This window comes from Canis lupus, chromosome 7, assembly GCF_011100685.1.
Source record: "Canis lupus familiaris isolate Mischka breed German Shepherd chromosome 7, alternate assembly UU_Cfam_GSD_1.0, whole genome shotgun sequence".
Taxonomy (NCBI): Eukaryota; Metazoa; Chordata; class Mammalia; order Carnivora; family Canidae; genus Canis; species Canis lupus.
Window position 1 is genome coordinate 31,240,527 of NC_049228.1, and position 15,866 is coordinate 31,256,392.

Sequence of the window (15,866 nt, forward strand, 5' to 3'; positions counted from 1 at the left end):
GAGCCCCAGCTCAGAATCAGAGCAGATCTTGTGGCACTAGATACACACTGGTTAATTCCAGAGCAGCTTCTTTTTTTTTTTTTTAAGATTTTATTTATTTATTCATGAGAGACACAAAGTCATAGGCAGAGGGAGAAGCAGGCTCTGCACTGGGAGCCTGATGCAGGACTTGATTCCAGGACCCCAGGATCACAACATAAGCCAAAGACAGACACCAACCACTGAGCCACCCAGGTGCCCCTCCAGAGCAGCTTCTAATGACTGTCATTTCCTTTGTGCAACAAGCCCCAGAGCCCAAAGCTGGGCTCTGATAACCAGCACGGTCCTGGAGGCAGTCTGAAGTCCTGTCTGATGTGTCTGCTCTGTGTCTTACACATAGACTGAATCTCGCACTCTAAAGCAGGGGGAATCTGATAAGGGTTATAGACCCTGTAAGTATTCCCAGGGTCATAGAACATTTCCCAAAATGTATTCCTTCAAGATGCCTCTTTTTTTTTTTTTTTTTAAGATTTTATTTATTTACGAGAGAGTGCGCCCGAGCAGGTTGGGGCAGTTTTGAAAGAAAGGGAGAGAGAATCCCAAGCAGACCCTGTGCTGAGCATGGAGCCCAGGGCAGGGAGGGCTCGATCTCACAACCTTGAGATCATGATCTGAGCCAAAAATCAAGAGTCAGACACTCAACTGACTGAGCAGCCCAGGAGCCCCAAGATGCCTCTAAAAATAAAAGAATCCAATTAGTTTACAAAATAAGACCATTAGGGAGGAAGCGTTGTGATGGCAGAGGAGTAGGGGACCCTCAGTTGGTCTCGTTCCTCGAATACAACTAGACAGTTACTGAATCATTCTGAACACCCAAGAAATCAATCAGAGGTTCTGAGAAAACGAATACCGCAAGTGGACAAGCTGAAAAGTGAGCACCTTTTGGGAGGTGGGAGGTGCAGAGGCCGGACCCCAGTGTGACACAGCTGAATATAGGTGGCATAGAGGGTGCCTGCTGGAGGACCCCCGCCCCCCACCTCCCCAGGCGCTGCGGCAGCGAGCGCAGACCTTCCGGAGCTGCAGGTGGCAGAGCAGGGCAGAAATCCGGGTGTGACACTGTGATCTGAGGGTCCCCTGGGTCACAGGAACAACAGATTGCGCCTAAGTGGTGCACTGTCCCCAGGCATAGGGACGTGGGACCCGGCTGAGAACAGCAAGTCTAGGTGCTGGCCTTCTGCCTAGATGGCCATGAACTGCGTGGTTGTGTGACGCTTTCCCGGGCCGGGTCCAGCAAAAGGCAGAAGCGTGGTGAGACCCTCCCCAGGAGGAGTAGTGCAGGTCTGTGCTGCTGGAGTCCCTAAAATCTGGAGGAGTCCTGAAACTCAGTCATGCACCTGAGACAAAAAAAGCTTGGACACAAGCAGGGTGAACGCAGAGTTCTGATGGAAATCAGGGCGACAAGAGTGATTGATTCTGCGAAGAGTGGGGAGCCCAATTTTCAACTCTGGGGCTAGAGAGGGGGCAGGGGCTGCCACTTTCATCCTGCCCAACAGTGTTGAAAGCCTTAGGGGAGCAAAAACAGTGCCACCTAGTGGAGCCCAGAGCCACTTACACGAAGCCCTACCTCCCTGCGCCCTGGAGGCCCATTTTCACTAGGGCAAGTTCACCTGAGAATCAGCATAACCCGCCCCTCCCCCAGAAGACAACACAAACCCTGGTTCTCACCGAGTTTACTGATCATAGAGAGCTGCAAACCTTCAGCTTTAGGGGAAAATAGTATCTAGCATCTTTTGTACTTTTATTCTTTATTATTTTTTTTATTTTAAAATTTTTATATATACTTTATATTTTTTTATTTTTTGTTTCCTTTTATTTTATTCATATATTTTTTCTTTCTTATTCTGGTATCTAGTTTCTTTTAAAAGCAGGCCAAAACACACCCAGGACCTATGTTTTTGTTGTTATTGTTTTGTTGCTTTTCTTTTTCCTTTCTTCTTTTCATTTCTGGACAAAATGACAAGATGGAGAAAATTCACCCCAAAAGAAAGAACAGGAGGTAGTACTCACAGCCAGGGAGTTCATCAATATGGATAGAAGTAAGATGTCTGTACTAGAATTTAAAATGATGATTATAAAGATAGTAGTTGGGCTTGAAAAAGGCACAGATGACACTAGAGAATTCCTTACAATAGAGAAAAAGAACTAAAATCTAGTCAGGCTGAAATTTAAAATGCTATGACTGAAATGTAGTCCCAAGTGGAGGCTATAAAACCAAGGATGAATGAATCAGAAGAGTGAATCAGTGATATAGAAGATAAGATTATGGAAAATACGGAAGCTGAAAAGAAGAAGGAAATAAAACTATTAGATCACAAAAGACTTAGGGAACTCAGTGATTCCATACAGTGAAATGATATCCATAGTATAGGAGTATCAGAAGAAGAACAGCGGAGCAGGGGATGGGGGGAGTGGGGAGAGAAAGGGCAGAAGACTTATTTGAATAAATTATAGCTGAGAACTTCCTTAATCTGGGGAAGGAAACAAGCATTCAAGTCTAAGATGTACAGAGAACTCCTCTCAAAATCAACAAAAATAGGTCAACAGCACAACATACTATAGTGAAACTTGCAAATTAAAGATAAAGAGAAAAACCTGAAGGCAGCTCGGAACAAGAGGTCCTTAACTTATAAGGACAGACACAGAAGGCTGATACAGACCTGTCCCCAGAGACCTGGCAGGCCAGAAAGGACTGGCATGATATATTATTCAATATGCTAAATGAGAAAAATGTGCAGCCAAGAATCCTTTATTCAGCAAGGCTGTCATTCAGGATAGAAGGAGAGATAAAGAGTTTCTATGACAAACAAAAACTAAAGGAATTTGCGAATACTAAACCACCCCTGCAAGAAATATATTTTTTAAAGATTTTATTCATTCATTCATGAGAGACAGAGAGAGGCAGAGACACAGGCAGAGGGAGAAGCAGGCTCCATGTAGGGATCCTGACATGGGACTTGATCCTGGGTCTCCACGATCAGGCCCTGGGCTGAAGGTGGCAACGGTAAACCGCTGAGCCACCTGGGCTGCCCCCCTGCAAGAAATATTAAAGGGGATCCTTTGAGCAGAAAGAGAGACCAAAAGTAACAAAGATCAGAAAGGAACAGACAATCTACAGGAACAGCAACTTTACAGGTAATACAATGGTATTAAATTCATATCTTTGAATAATTACTGAATGTAAATGGAACAAATGCTCCAATCAAAACACTTAGGGTATCAGAATGGATAAAAAAAACAAGACTCATTGATATGCTGCTTACAGGAGACTCATTTTAGAAAGTGAAGGGGTGGAGAACCATCTATCATGTTAATGGACATCAAAAGAAAGCTAGAGTAGCCAGCTTTAAAGTCAGACAAACTAGATTTTATTTTTTTTTAATTTTTTTTTCTTTATTTATTTATGATAGTCACAGAGAGAGAGAGAGAGGCAGAGACACAGGCAGAGGGAGAAGCAGGCTCCATGCACCGGGAGCCCGACGTGGGATTCGATCCCGGGTCTCCAGGATCGCGCCCTGGGCCAAAGGCAGGCGCCAAACCGCTGCGCCACCCAGGGATCCCGACAAACTAGATTTTAAACCAAAGATTGTACTAAGAGATGAAGAAGGATGACGCCTTCTCATTATAAAAGGATCTATCCAACAAGAAGATTTAACAACTGTAAATATTTATGCCCTTAACTTGGTAGCAAATATATAAGTCAACAAATAACAAAATTAAAGAAACTCATTAATAATAATACAAAAATAGGAGGGTACTTTGACGCCCCACTCACAGCAATGGACAGATCATCTAAGCAGAAGATCAACAAAGAAACAAGGGCTGTGAATGACACACTGAACCAGATGGACCTCACAGATACATTCACAGCATTTCACCCTAAATCGGCAGAATGCACATTCTTATCAAGTGCACATGAAACATTCTCCAGAATAGATCATATACTGGGTTGCAAGTCAGGACTCAACTGGTACAAAAAGACATCATACCATGCATATTTTCAGATCACAATTATGTGAAACTTGAAGTCGACCACAAGAAAAAATTTGGAAGGACCACAAATACATGGAGGTTAAAGAACATCCTGCTGAAGAATGAATGGGTCGACCAGGAAAATAAAGAACAAATTTAAAATACATGGAATCACATGAAAATGAAAACGCCAATAGTTCAAAACCTTTGGGATACAGCAAAAGTGGTCCTAAGAGGGAAGTATATAGCAGTACAGGTCTCTGTCAAGAAACAATAAAAGGCTCAAATATACAATCTAACCTTACACCTAAGGGGGCTGGGGAAAAAAAAAACACCAAATAAAGCCTAAGTTCAGCAGGAGAAAAGAAATAATAAAGATTAGAGCAGAAATCAATGAGATAGAAATTTTTAAAAAGCATTAGAATGGATCAACAAAACTAGGAGCTGGTTCATTGAAGGAATTAACAAGATTGATAAACTCCTAGCCAGACTTACCAAAAAGAAAACAGAATGGGCCCAAATAAATAAAATCATAAATGAAAGAGGAGAGATCATAACCAGCACTGAAGAAATATAAGAGAATATTATGAACAATTATATGCCAACAAATTAGGCAATGTGGAAGAAATGAATACATTCTTAGAAACATAAACTACCAAAACTGAAAGAAGACATAGAAAGCCTGAACTGAGCCATAACCAGCAAAGAAATTGAAGATGTTATCAAAATCTCTCAACAAGGATTCCTGGGTGGCTCAGTTGTTTAGTGCCTGCCTTCGGCCCAGGGCGTGATCCTGGAGTCCTGGGATCGAGTCCCACATCAGGCTCCCTGCGTGGAGCCTGCTTCTTCCTCTGCCTGTGTCTCTGCCTCTCTCTCTCTCTCTCGAATAATAATAATAATAATAAATCTCTCAAGAAACAAGAGTCTAGGGCCAGATGGCTTCCCAAGCAAATTCTACCAAACATTTAAAGAAGAATTAATACCTATTCTTCTGAAACCATTTCAAAAAATAGAAATGGAAGGAAAATTTCCAAACTGATCCTATGAGGCCATTACCTTGATCTCCAAACCAAAGAACTCACCAAAAAGGAGAATTACAGACCAATATCCTTGATGAACATGGGTGCAAAATTCTCACCGGTACTAGCCAATAGGATCCAAACTCTCTTTAGTGCAGGGATAGAGGAAACATACCTCAACATCATAAAGCCATATGTGAAAAACTCACAGCAAGTATCATCCTTCATGGAAAAAACTGAGTTTTCCCCCTAAGGTCACAAACATACCAGGATGTCTGCTCTCGCTACTTTTGTTCAACATAGTACTTACTAGAAGTCCTAGCCTCAGCAATCAGACAACAAAAGAAATAAAAAGCATCCAAATTGGCAAAGAAGAAATCAAGCTTTCAGTCTTTGTAGATGACATGACATTCTATGTAGAAAATCTGAAAGACTCCACCAGAAAATTGCTAGAACTGATATAGGAATTCATCAACATCAAATTTGTTGCATTTCTATACAGTAACAATGAAGTAGCAGAAAGAGAAATCAGGGTATTGATCATGTTTACAATTGCATGAAAAACCATAAGATACCTAGGAATAACTTAATCAAAGAGGTAAAAGATCTGTACTCTGAATACTATAGAACACTTATGAAAGAAACTGAGGAAGACACAAAGAAATGGAAAAACATTCCATATTCATGACTGGAAGAACAAATATTGATGAAATGTCTATGCTACCCAAAGCAATCTACACATTCAATGCAATTGCTATCAAAATACCACCAGCATTTTTCACAGAGCTGGAACAAACAATCCTAAAATTTGTATGGAACCAGAAAAGACCCCAAATAGCCACAGGAATGTTGAAAAAGAAAACCAGAACGGAGACATCACAATTCTGGACTTCAAGCTGTATTACAAAGCTAATCATCAGGACAGTATGGTTATGGGCACAAAAGCAACACATACATCAGTGGAACAGAAGAGAGAACTCAGAAATGAACCTTCAACTCTATGGTCAACTAATCTTGAGCAAAGCAAGAAAGAATATACAATGAAAAAAAGACAGTCTCTTCAACAGTCACTCATCACCAAGGAAATACAAATCAAAACCACAATGAGATACCACCTCACACCAGTCAGAATGGCTAAAATTAACAAGTCAGGAAATGACAGATGTTGGTGAGGATGTGGAGAAAGGAGAGCCCTCATACACTGTTGGTGGCAATGCAAAGTGGTATAGCCACTCTGGAAAACAGTATGCAGGTTCCTCAAAAAAGTTGAAAATAGAGCTACCTACAACCCAGGAATTGCACTACTGGGTATTAACCTTCAAAGATACAAATGTAGTGATCCAAAGGGGCACCTGCACCCCATTGTTTATAGCAGCAATGTCCACAATAGCCAAACTATGGGAAGAGCCCAGATGTCTACCAACAGATGAATGGATAAAGAAGATATATCTAGAAATATCGATATATATACACACATATGTACACACAATGTACACTACTTAGCCATCAAAAAATGAAATCTTGCCTTTTGGAGCAATGTGAATGGAACTAGAGGATATTATGTTAAGTGAAATAAGTCAATCATAGAAAGACAATTATCATATGATCTCACTCATCTGTGGAATTTAAGAAACAAAACAGAGGATCATAAGGGAAGAGAGGTAAAAATAAATCAAAGTGAAATCAGAGAGGGAGACAAACCATAAGAGACTCTTAACTATAGGAAACAAACAGTGTTGCTGGAGGGGAGGCGGGTGGGGGACGGGGTAATTGGGTGATGGATATTAAGGAGGGCGCTTCATGTAATGAGCTACTGGATGGTATATGCAACTGATGAGTCACTCAATCCTACCCCTGAAACTAATAATATACTATACGTTAACTAACTTTAAAAAAAAATTGAAAGAAAAGAAAGACCATTAATACTATAATCCTCATTTAGGAACACCCAGTCCACACTAGCAAATTAGAAGCTCTAAGAGTTCTCTTGTTAAAAAACATATTTAACCCTCTTTTAATGATTTTGAAATTTGCTTTGGCCTTGGATCACTTTTTTAGCACAGCATATTAATGTCACATGTAAGCAATATTGCAGAAAACAATGACATATGAAATTCTAGGATGGAAGAAGTAGCACTTTATATAGAATGAGCACCCAGAAAATACAGCTGTGGGTTTCAAGGGAAGAATCTGAAGAAAGTACATAGCAAAAGATTGGAAGAAAATAACCCAAATCACCAGCTGTTATTTCTAGCTGGTGAAATTACGGATGATTTTATTTTATTCTCTGTTCTTTATACCAGTTTTCCCTGAACCTTCAGATGAGATTAAACTCCTTTGCTATAAACGCAAATAGCATTTCCATTTTGAACTCTAACCACCCTGTGACCATCCTGGTTTCATGTCTATTAGCCCTCATGCCAAGACAAACACTGTCTTCATCTTGTTTAGTGCTAATTCGATCAAGCATCTAAAGGTTTTCTGGTCTGAACTGAATTGAAATAATAGCTTCATGTCATGTACAATTCTTATAATGAATGTACATCATTTTTATAATACCTTTTTTTTAAAAAGAAAATTGTCAACTGCTCTTGAGAGCTCTAGACCTAAAACAGGATTTTTGTTACACTTTGTCATTTCTTAATTTTGTGATGTTCGGCAAGTACCTTAAGTTGTCTAAGCTTTAAATTACCTCTGTGACATTGGAGATTTTGTTCCACTTCCCATACGAGATTGCTGACGAAAATCATAGGACATTTGAGGAAGTATACCAAGTAGCACATCCAGACAAGGAAAATCCACACCAAGATACAATCTTGCAAGAATGTGGAGGTGGGGCTGGGGGAGGCTGTGCACACCAGGGGAACTGGCAAGAGGTAAAGCTGAGGTGATTACAGGACCAGATATGTAACCCTGTGATCGTATTAAGAAGCTTGGACTTGCGTGTGTGTATTTATGTTTTAATTTTAATTCCAGTTAGTTAACATACAATGTAATATTAGTTTCAGGTGTACAATATAGTGATGCAACACTTCCATGCATCACCCAGTGCACATCACAAGTGTACTCCTTAATCCCAATCACCTATTTCACCCATCCCCCCACCCACCTCCACTCTTACCATCAATTTGTTCACTATAATTAAGAGTCTGTTTCTTTATTTGTCTCTCTTATTTTTTGCATTTTAAAATTTTACTTAAATTCAATTAATTAACATATAATGTATTACTGGTTTCAGAGGTAGAGGTCAGTGATTCATCAGTTATATATAACACCCAGTGCTCATTACATCACATGCGCTCCTTAGTGTTCATCACACAGTTACCCCAACCCCCACCCCTTTCCCTTCCAGTGACCTTCAGTTTGTCCCCCATAGTTAAGACTCTCTTATGGTTTGTCTCCCTCTCTGATTTCACCATGTTTTATTTTTTCTTCTCTCCATCTCTTATCCTCTGTTTTATTTCTTAAATTCCACAGATGAATGAGATCATATAATTGTCTTTCTATGACTGACTTATTTCACTTAGCATAATATCCTCTAGTTCCAGGGGATCCCTGGGTGGCGCAGCGGTTTGGCGCCTGCCTTTGGCCCAGGGCGCGATCCTGGAGACCCAGGATCGAATCCCACATCGGGCTCCTGGTGCATGGAGCCTGCTTCTCCCTCTGCCTGTGTCTCTGCCTCTCTCTCTCTGTGACTATCATAAATAAAAAAAATAATAATAAAAAAAAAGAAATTTTAATATCCTCTAGTTCCATCCACATCATTGCAAGAGACAAGATTTCATTTTTTGATGGCTAAGTAGTATTCCATTGTGTGTGTGTGTGTGTGTGTATACATCTTCTTTATCCATTCATCTGATTTTAAAGATTTTTAAAAATTTATTTATTCATGAGAGACACAGAGACAGAGACACAGACAGAGGGAGAAGCAGGCTCCCCTTGGGGAGCCCGATATGGGACTCTATCCTGGGATCCCAGGATCACGCCCTGAGCATTAAGGCAAATGCTCAACCACTGAGCCACCCAGGCGTCCTTATCCATTCATCTATAGGTGGAAGTCTGGGCTTTTTCTATAGTTTGGCAATTATGGACATTGCTGCTATAAACATTGGGGTGCAGGTGCCCCCTTGGATCACTGCATTTGTATCTTTGAAGGTAAATATCCACTAGTGCAATTCCTGGGTCATAGGGTAGCTATATTTTCAACTTTTTGAGGAACCTCCATACTGTTTTCCAGAGTGGCTATACCACTTTGCATTGCCACCAACAGTGTATGAGGGCTCTCCTTTCTCCACATCCTCATCAACATCCGTCATTTCCTGACTTGTTAATTTTAGCCATTCTGACTGGTGTGAGGTGGTATCTCATTGTGGTTTTGATTTGTATTTCCCTGGTGATGAGTGATGTTGAGCACTTCTTTTATGTGTCTGTTGGCCATTTATTTGTATGTCTTCTTTGGAGAAATATCTGTTCATGTCTTCTGCCCATTTATTGATTGGATTATTTGTTCTTTGGGTGTTGAGTTTGATGATTTGTCTCTGTCTTTTTCCCTTGGCTCATTTGTTTTGTTTCTTAAATTCTACATAGGTGGAAAACAGTATGGAGGTTCCTCAAAAAGTTAAAAAGAGAACTACACTACGATCCTAATTGAATTTAAGTTAAAAAAAAAAAAAACAAAAAACAAACTACACTATGATCCAGTCATCACATTACTATTTACCCAAAGAATACAAAAACAAAAATTCAAAGGGATACATGTAGCTCTATGTTTATAGCAGCATTATTTACAATAGTCAAGATATGGAAGCAGCCCAAGTGTCCATCCACTGATGAATGGATAAAGAAGTGGTATGCATATACAAAATATTATTCAGACATAAAAAAAAGAATGAAAATCTTGCCATTTGCAACAATATGAAGCTAGAGGGTATAATAGTGAGTGAAATAAGTCAGTTAGAGAAAGCCTGGACTTGTTATTGAAGATTATGAACCACCTCTAAAATGTCTGAGCAGTGCATGACTGGATCTTACTTGCCAGGCCAAACATCTCTTCTGGAGGAAATGCAGCCACTTGATGGCAGCAGAATCTTACAAGGCTAACTGCTGCAAAGCAGAGGAACAGGTCTCTAACTCTCCACTCAAAATAGCAGTTAGGACAAAGCATCTTTGAAGACAGGGCATATAAATGTGTCTAAGCATAAAGCTTTCCATTTCAAGGTGAAGAGATTCATAGGATCACATATTTAGCAGGAAGGTTTCTCATGAGGACTATTGGGCCATTCTTGGTTTCTCAAAGACTTCTTCCATAAGTCCAAGCTCAAGGATTCAGTTTCTGAAGATCATAAAAGTGGTTATAACCATATCTTCTAGTTATAAAGCATTTTGTGTGGTATATAATGTATTTTATTATTCCTGAGCACTTAATATACATCAAGTGTTCTGATGTGGGCTTGTATTGATCAATACCTCATTTTATACTCACTATTACTGTGCCTCACATGGACTATTGCTATTTATAAATAAAGAAGCTAAGGTTCCATGAGGCTAAGTTCCTGGGCCAAGGTCACAAAATTAATCAGTGGCAGAACCAGGCTTCAAACCTAGGGGGCCTGACTGAATTCTAAACACTTTAGAATTGTGTATCCTGCCTGCAGTTGTTCTGGAAGGCCCAGAGGTCGATATTCTCTCCATATTACAGAGGAGGCTCAGACAAGTTCAGTGGCAGTGCTTGCATCTGCCTAGAAATCTGAATTCCTAGGTGTCTCTACTGAACTATGGTGCTTGGGCTCCTCACCCTGATTGTTCTTCCTTCCCAGTCACAGGCCAGACCTTGTCTCTGAAGAACATCTCCACAGACATGTCGGGTTATTACATCTGTACATCCAGCAATGAGGTGGGGATGGAGTCCTGTAACATCACTGTGGCTGTCAGACCTCGTAAGAGTGGTTTGGGGGTGGGAGGGAGGGTGAGGAGTTGGGGGGGTGGGTTGGACAATGGCCAAAAGATCAGTAGCTTGGGGTCCAAAGAGGCAGCTGAGAGGGACCCTGTGGAGGTGAATTGGGGAGCCTCCTTAGGGGCACCGGCTGGCAGGGTAGCTGGGGCGACCTCAGCCAAATGCTCCTGTTCCATGCTCCCTTGCCTAGAGGTCAGTCCAGTTCCCTTGGTTCTCGGAAGTAGAGCCTCAGACTGACTGCTGGAGACTTGCTCGGTCCTGCCGGCCTTTAGCACCACTCAGCGGGCCTGAGAGAAGTACCCAGAGTCAGTTGCCAGAGTCTGGACTTTATCTTTTGGTGTGGGTCACCTCCACCAGCTCAAGGACAAGCTAGAGTAGGAATTGGCATGGCTGACAGCTGAGGGCTTTTAGGGACCTGGGTGGCCCAGAGAGTGTTGAGACACAAATCTATTGGCCTGTGTATCTTTGTGTACACCTCCATCCTGAAGAGTAGTCTCTAGACCTACCTGATTGCCTTCCTACCAGGTCATGCCCTTCACAGAGTGTTACTAGAAGCTGGCAGCACTCCCTGGGCTGGGAGGAAGACTGAGCCTGCCCAGAGGCACCCCCCACCTTGGCTCAGCCTCCCCAGATGCCTGGGCTCCTGTCAGCACTCGGGAGGTACAGCTGCTCTGCTCTGTCTCTTGCAGCCTCCATGAATGTGGCGTTGTATGCGGGCATCGCGGGGGGCCTGGCCGCTGCCATCATCATCCTTGGCATCATTGTCTACTGCTGCTGCTGCCGGGGGAAGGATGAGGCTGAGGACACCAAGCTGTGAGTGTTTGTGGGCAGCTTGTTGGCAAGGAGCTGAGCAGAGTGGGAGGAAGTATCACAGCTCCTCATGGCCTTTTCCACTCATGCCACCACTGGGGACAGCTTCCCTGCAAGTGGCGTTGCAGTCCTGGCACTTGATTCCAAGGCCCGCAGTTCCCAGGCTTCCTGTGGCCTGCTCAGGGGCAGCGTCGGGTAGAGCCACCTCCACGGGCTCGCCCCTCCTTACCTAGTGAGCCAGCCTGTTCCTCTCACACCCTGAGCTCATGAGCAGAGCCAGTCTGTGCCATCTACCTGTCTACTCTGAGCTAGCTCGTCAGCCTAGTGTCCCTTCGCATCTGGATGGGTAGGGATGGCAGGTCCAATGTCTCCTCTTCCCATAAGGAGTGCTAGGCCCAGCTCCCCCAGCTGGAGTGAGAGCAACCCTTCCCCTCTGTCCTCCCTGCTCTCAGGAGTCAGGTGGCCTACCAGAAGCCTTCAGAGCAGGTGAGAGAGCCTCCAACAGAGCCGGAAGAGGAGGATGACTACAGGCAAGAAGATGAGAGGAGCACTGGGCGGGAGTCCTATGGCCACGCTGACCGGTGACTGGAGCATGCTGCAGGCTGAGGTGGGGGGGAGATTGGTGTCATTTCTCTGCCTCTGCCTCCCCTCTCCTTGCCCCATTTTTCCAGCCCTCCATTCCAGTCACTGATGGGATGTTTCTTCCCTATGTCATCTGCTGGAGGACTTGGCTAAGGGGATCTTGTGACTGACTGCCAAGTGCCCTCACCCACGAAGTGATCCCTTCCTACTCCCCTGCCTAGCTCACGGCCAGGCCCTCAGCCTGGACCAGGCCACAGCCTCAGCTTCCTCTGCAGCTGGGAGGCTCCCAGAGGCATAGGATGGAGCCTGCGTACTCCTGGTTGTGAGTGGTCTGAAATCTGCAGAAGCAGCACCCCCTTGGGAGAGCAGGAACTGCTCAGCTGCCCTGTGTGCACAGCACCCTGGGGAGCATCTGCATACAGTACATATTTGTTGAATAAATGAGCCTGAGAAGGACTCCCTGTTATTTAGCCAACCTGAGTGAAAACTCCTGCTTCAGGAACCACGTTGGCCTCCAGTTCTCTTTGCAGCTCATCTCCCACAGCTTTCCTGCACACTCCAGAAACTCTTCACAAGGGCCACCTCCCACTCCACTGCACATCTCCTCCGGGGCTCTTTACTTCCTGTCTCTGGCTGGGATGCCCATGCAGTTTCCATCTCCACTTTTCCCGATAGGCCTGTCTCAAATCCCAGTGATTCCTATAACTGGACCCTGATCTCCCCTACACATGGGAACAAACTTGTCACTCCTCAGGGCCACACAGCAGTTATCTGAGCATTAGCATATGCCTAGGCTCCTTGGGCCAGAGCCTGGGCTTCACTGCCCCCTGCCCCAGCCCTTCCAGTGAGCACTTACTCCAGCTGAATCTAGGTACCTTTTTTTTTTTTTTTTTTAAGATTTAATTATTTACCCATGATAGACAAGAGATAGAGAGGCAGAGACACAGGCAGAGGGAGGAGCAGGCTCCATCCCAGGACCCCGATGCGGGACTCGATCCCAGGACTCCAGGATCACATCCTGGGCCAAAGGCAGGTGCTAAACCACCGAGCCACCCAGGGATCCCCTAGGTACCTATTTTGATAAGTTGAGTCTTCTCCTCCCTGGTCTCTCTGATATGTTTGTAGACTAACAACTCCCGCACAAACCTCTTTACTGGTTTAGTGAATGAATTACGTGCTGATACAAGTGAACACACAGTTGTACACACACAGGAGCCTCTTTCAGCTGGTCCCACATTCTCACATCATGATGACTCCTCTCAAGAGTAACCGGCATGCCCACCCCTGCTTCCTGACACCCAACCCTGACCTTGCCAGCCTGGTCCTGCCCTGTGCCAGCTCTGCTCTGCTCGTTGACAGTCACGCTGCCCTGCCGCAGCTCCCCGCTGGCCTGGCCTGTCTCCCCGCTGTCGGAGCACAGGCAGCGTCCCAGCCTAGGGCTCAGGGTCCTGTGGCTAGTCACGCCCAAAGGTAGTTTCCTATTAAATAAACATCATTGTCTTTTCTGATCGGAAAACCAATTCTATAAATCTATCATCCATTTGAGATTTTAAAAAATATATATTTTTTACACATTTTGTTAAATTCGTTGCTTCATTCAAAATGCTATCAGTAATAATAAAATTGTTAGTAGAAATTCTTATTTCTTTTTTAATGTGGGGTTTGTTCACACTAAGGCAAAGCTCGTGTCTTGTGGGTTTGTGTCTGCTTATTGCACAGCTCTTCTGCTTCCTAGGAGAGGCGCGGCAAGGTGACAGGCTGAGAGATCGGAGTACAAGGTCAGAACCTGTGAGTCCCATTGCCAGTGGCACTGCTTCCAGTGGTTGCTAGGAACAGGACAGAACCCAACCTGGTAGTGGAGGGATAGTCCAGGGAAAATGGTGGAGATGCTCTTGCCATTTATACCCCAAGTGGAGCTCCTCCTGAGAGAGGAGGAAGCAATCCTTTTGTTGCAGCTGTCAGAACAGGTGGCTCTCCTTCCTCAAAGCAGTGTGGTCCACAGTTGGTTCTCACCTGTGACATTGTCTCTCCTGCCATATGTTCAAAGTTGTCTCTTCCGTGTCCCTTCCCATGGCACCTTGTGCTCCCTCCTGTCCCAGCACTTGTTACACAGTACTCTCATTACCATGGTCTGTTTCTGCCTAGGCCTATACGATTTGCAAGAGTGGGAACTGAATCTCATTCATGGCATGTGTTGACACTTGATAAATGTCTATTGAATAAATAATGTTTAGAGTCAATGTATCTTGCTTAAGGTCATCTCCTGGTCCTTTAGATACTTTGAGGTGCCTTCCAGTCCCCCTGGTGCAAGTCTCTACAAGCATGTTCTTGATAAAGCTATGGAAGGGGAGGTGGCCATGTCCCCTAGTTTTGGCTGGCTTATCTCTCTGGTCTGGAAAGGCTCTGAAGGTTCACATGCCTTCGTTCCAGGCTTGTGTAAGAAAATGAGGGAAATTAGGACCCATTGCATTAATTCAGTAGCCTTAAATCAGGACCTATTGCATTAATTTAATGACAAATCTTTTGTGAGCACCTATTATGTACCAAGCATTGTTCTGGCTGCAGGATATATAAAGGTCACCAAGACATTATAACTCAGGAGGAGCTAAAGTCTAATGGAGGTAACAGGCACATGATTATGTGAGATGGAGAAGATGCAGGAACACAGTGGAGACCCTGAGAGAGTTCAAGGAAGTTCCAAGGAGAATGTGATGTTTGGGCTGCATCTTGAAGGAAAACAAGTGATTGTTTTCAAGTGGAACAACAAACAAGTGGAAAAGGTATGGTGCTGAAAGGTCCATACTCCAATGTGGGGGTTCTCTTACTTGAGTCTCAAATCACATTATCAGCTGGTAAGGCCACAGTCTCCTGCTGAATTTATTTCAAACCAGAAACAGTGGGAATTAGATGGTTGCAGGTTCTCTTACAGCCAAAATTAGCTATTACAGTCTCCTTAAGGTGTCAGGCATTCCCTTCCCAATGCGTGGTTTCCAGGTGACAGTTCAAAGATTTATGGTGCTTGAGAAGAGAGACGAAGGGCATCATTGTTTGAGGGAAGGCTGTGTGCTAGACATTTGTTAGGCATTTGAACCAGTTTTTCATACAATCTTTACGTACAGTTGCAAATATTAAGGCACATGACAAGATGAGTCACGCATATTATCACCTAAGAAGGGACTCTGGCTGCCCAGAAAGGTCCCTTCAAAGTAATATTAACCTTGGTAAATCAGCCACACTTCAGGGACTTGTTAAGTTGCTTTGGTTTGCACCCACACAGCACTGGCTTTCAAAGGCAGAGTGACATTAACCAGCCTCACAGAGCCTGATGTACAATACTAATAGTGAACACTCAGCTAGTACTTGCTCTGGGCCAGCCACCATTCCGAGCACCTTCCATATAGCTCTCATAATCCTCACAGCAACTCTGAGAGGTGATATTATTACCATTTTACAGTTGAGGAAGCTAAGGCACAGTAAGTTTTAGCAAGTTTAAT

General features: G+C 43.6%; 1 protein-coding gene across 1 annotated transcript in view; it reads left to right on the forward strand.

Moving 5' to 3' along the window:
* The window catches only part of GPA33 (glycoprotein A33), a 47,062-nt gene extending 33,048 nt beyond the window's left edge, over nt 1-14,014 (forward strand). The window contains exons 5-7 of the mRNA XM_038542651.1: nt 10,844-10,963; nt 11,670-11,793; nt 12,243-14,014. Coding sequence (XP_038398579.1) covers nt 10,844-10,963; nt 11,670-11,793; nt 12,243-12,375 — 377 coding nt within the window. The 3' untranslated portion in view covers nt 12,376-14,014. The remainder of the gene's footprint in view (nt 1-10,843; nt 10,964-11,669; nt 11,794-12,242) is intronic.
* The last annotated feature ends 1,852 nt before the right edge of the window (nt 14,015-15,866 follow it).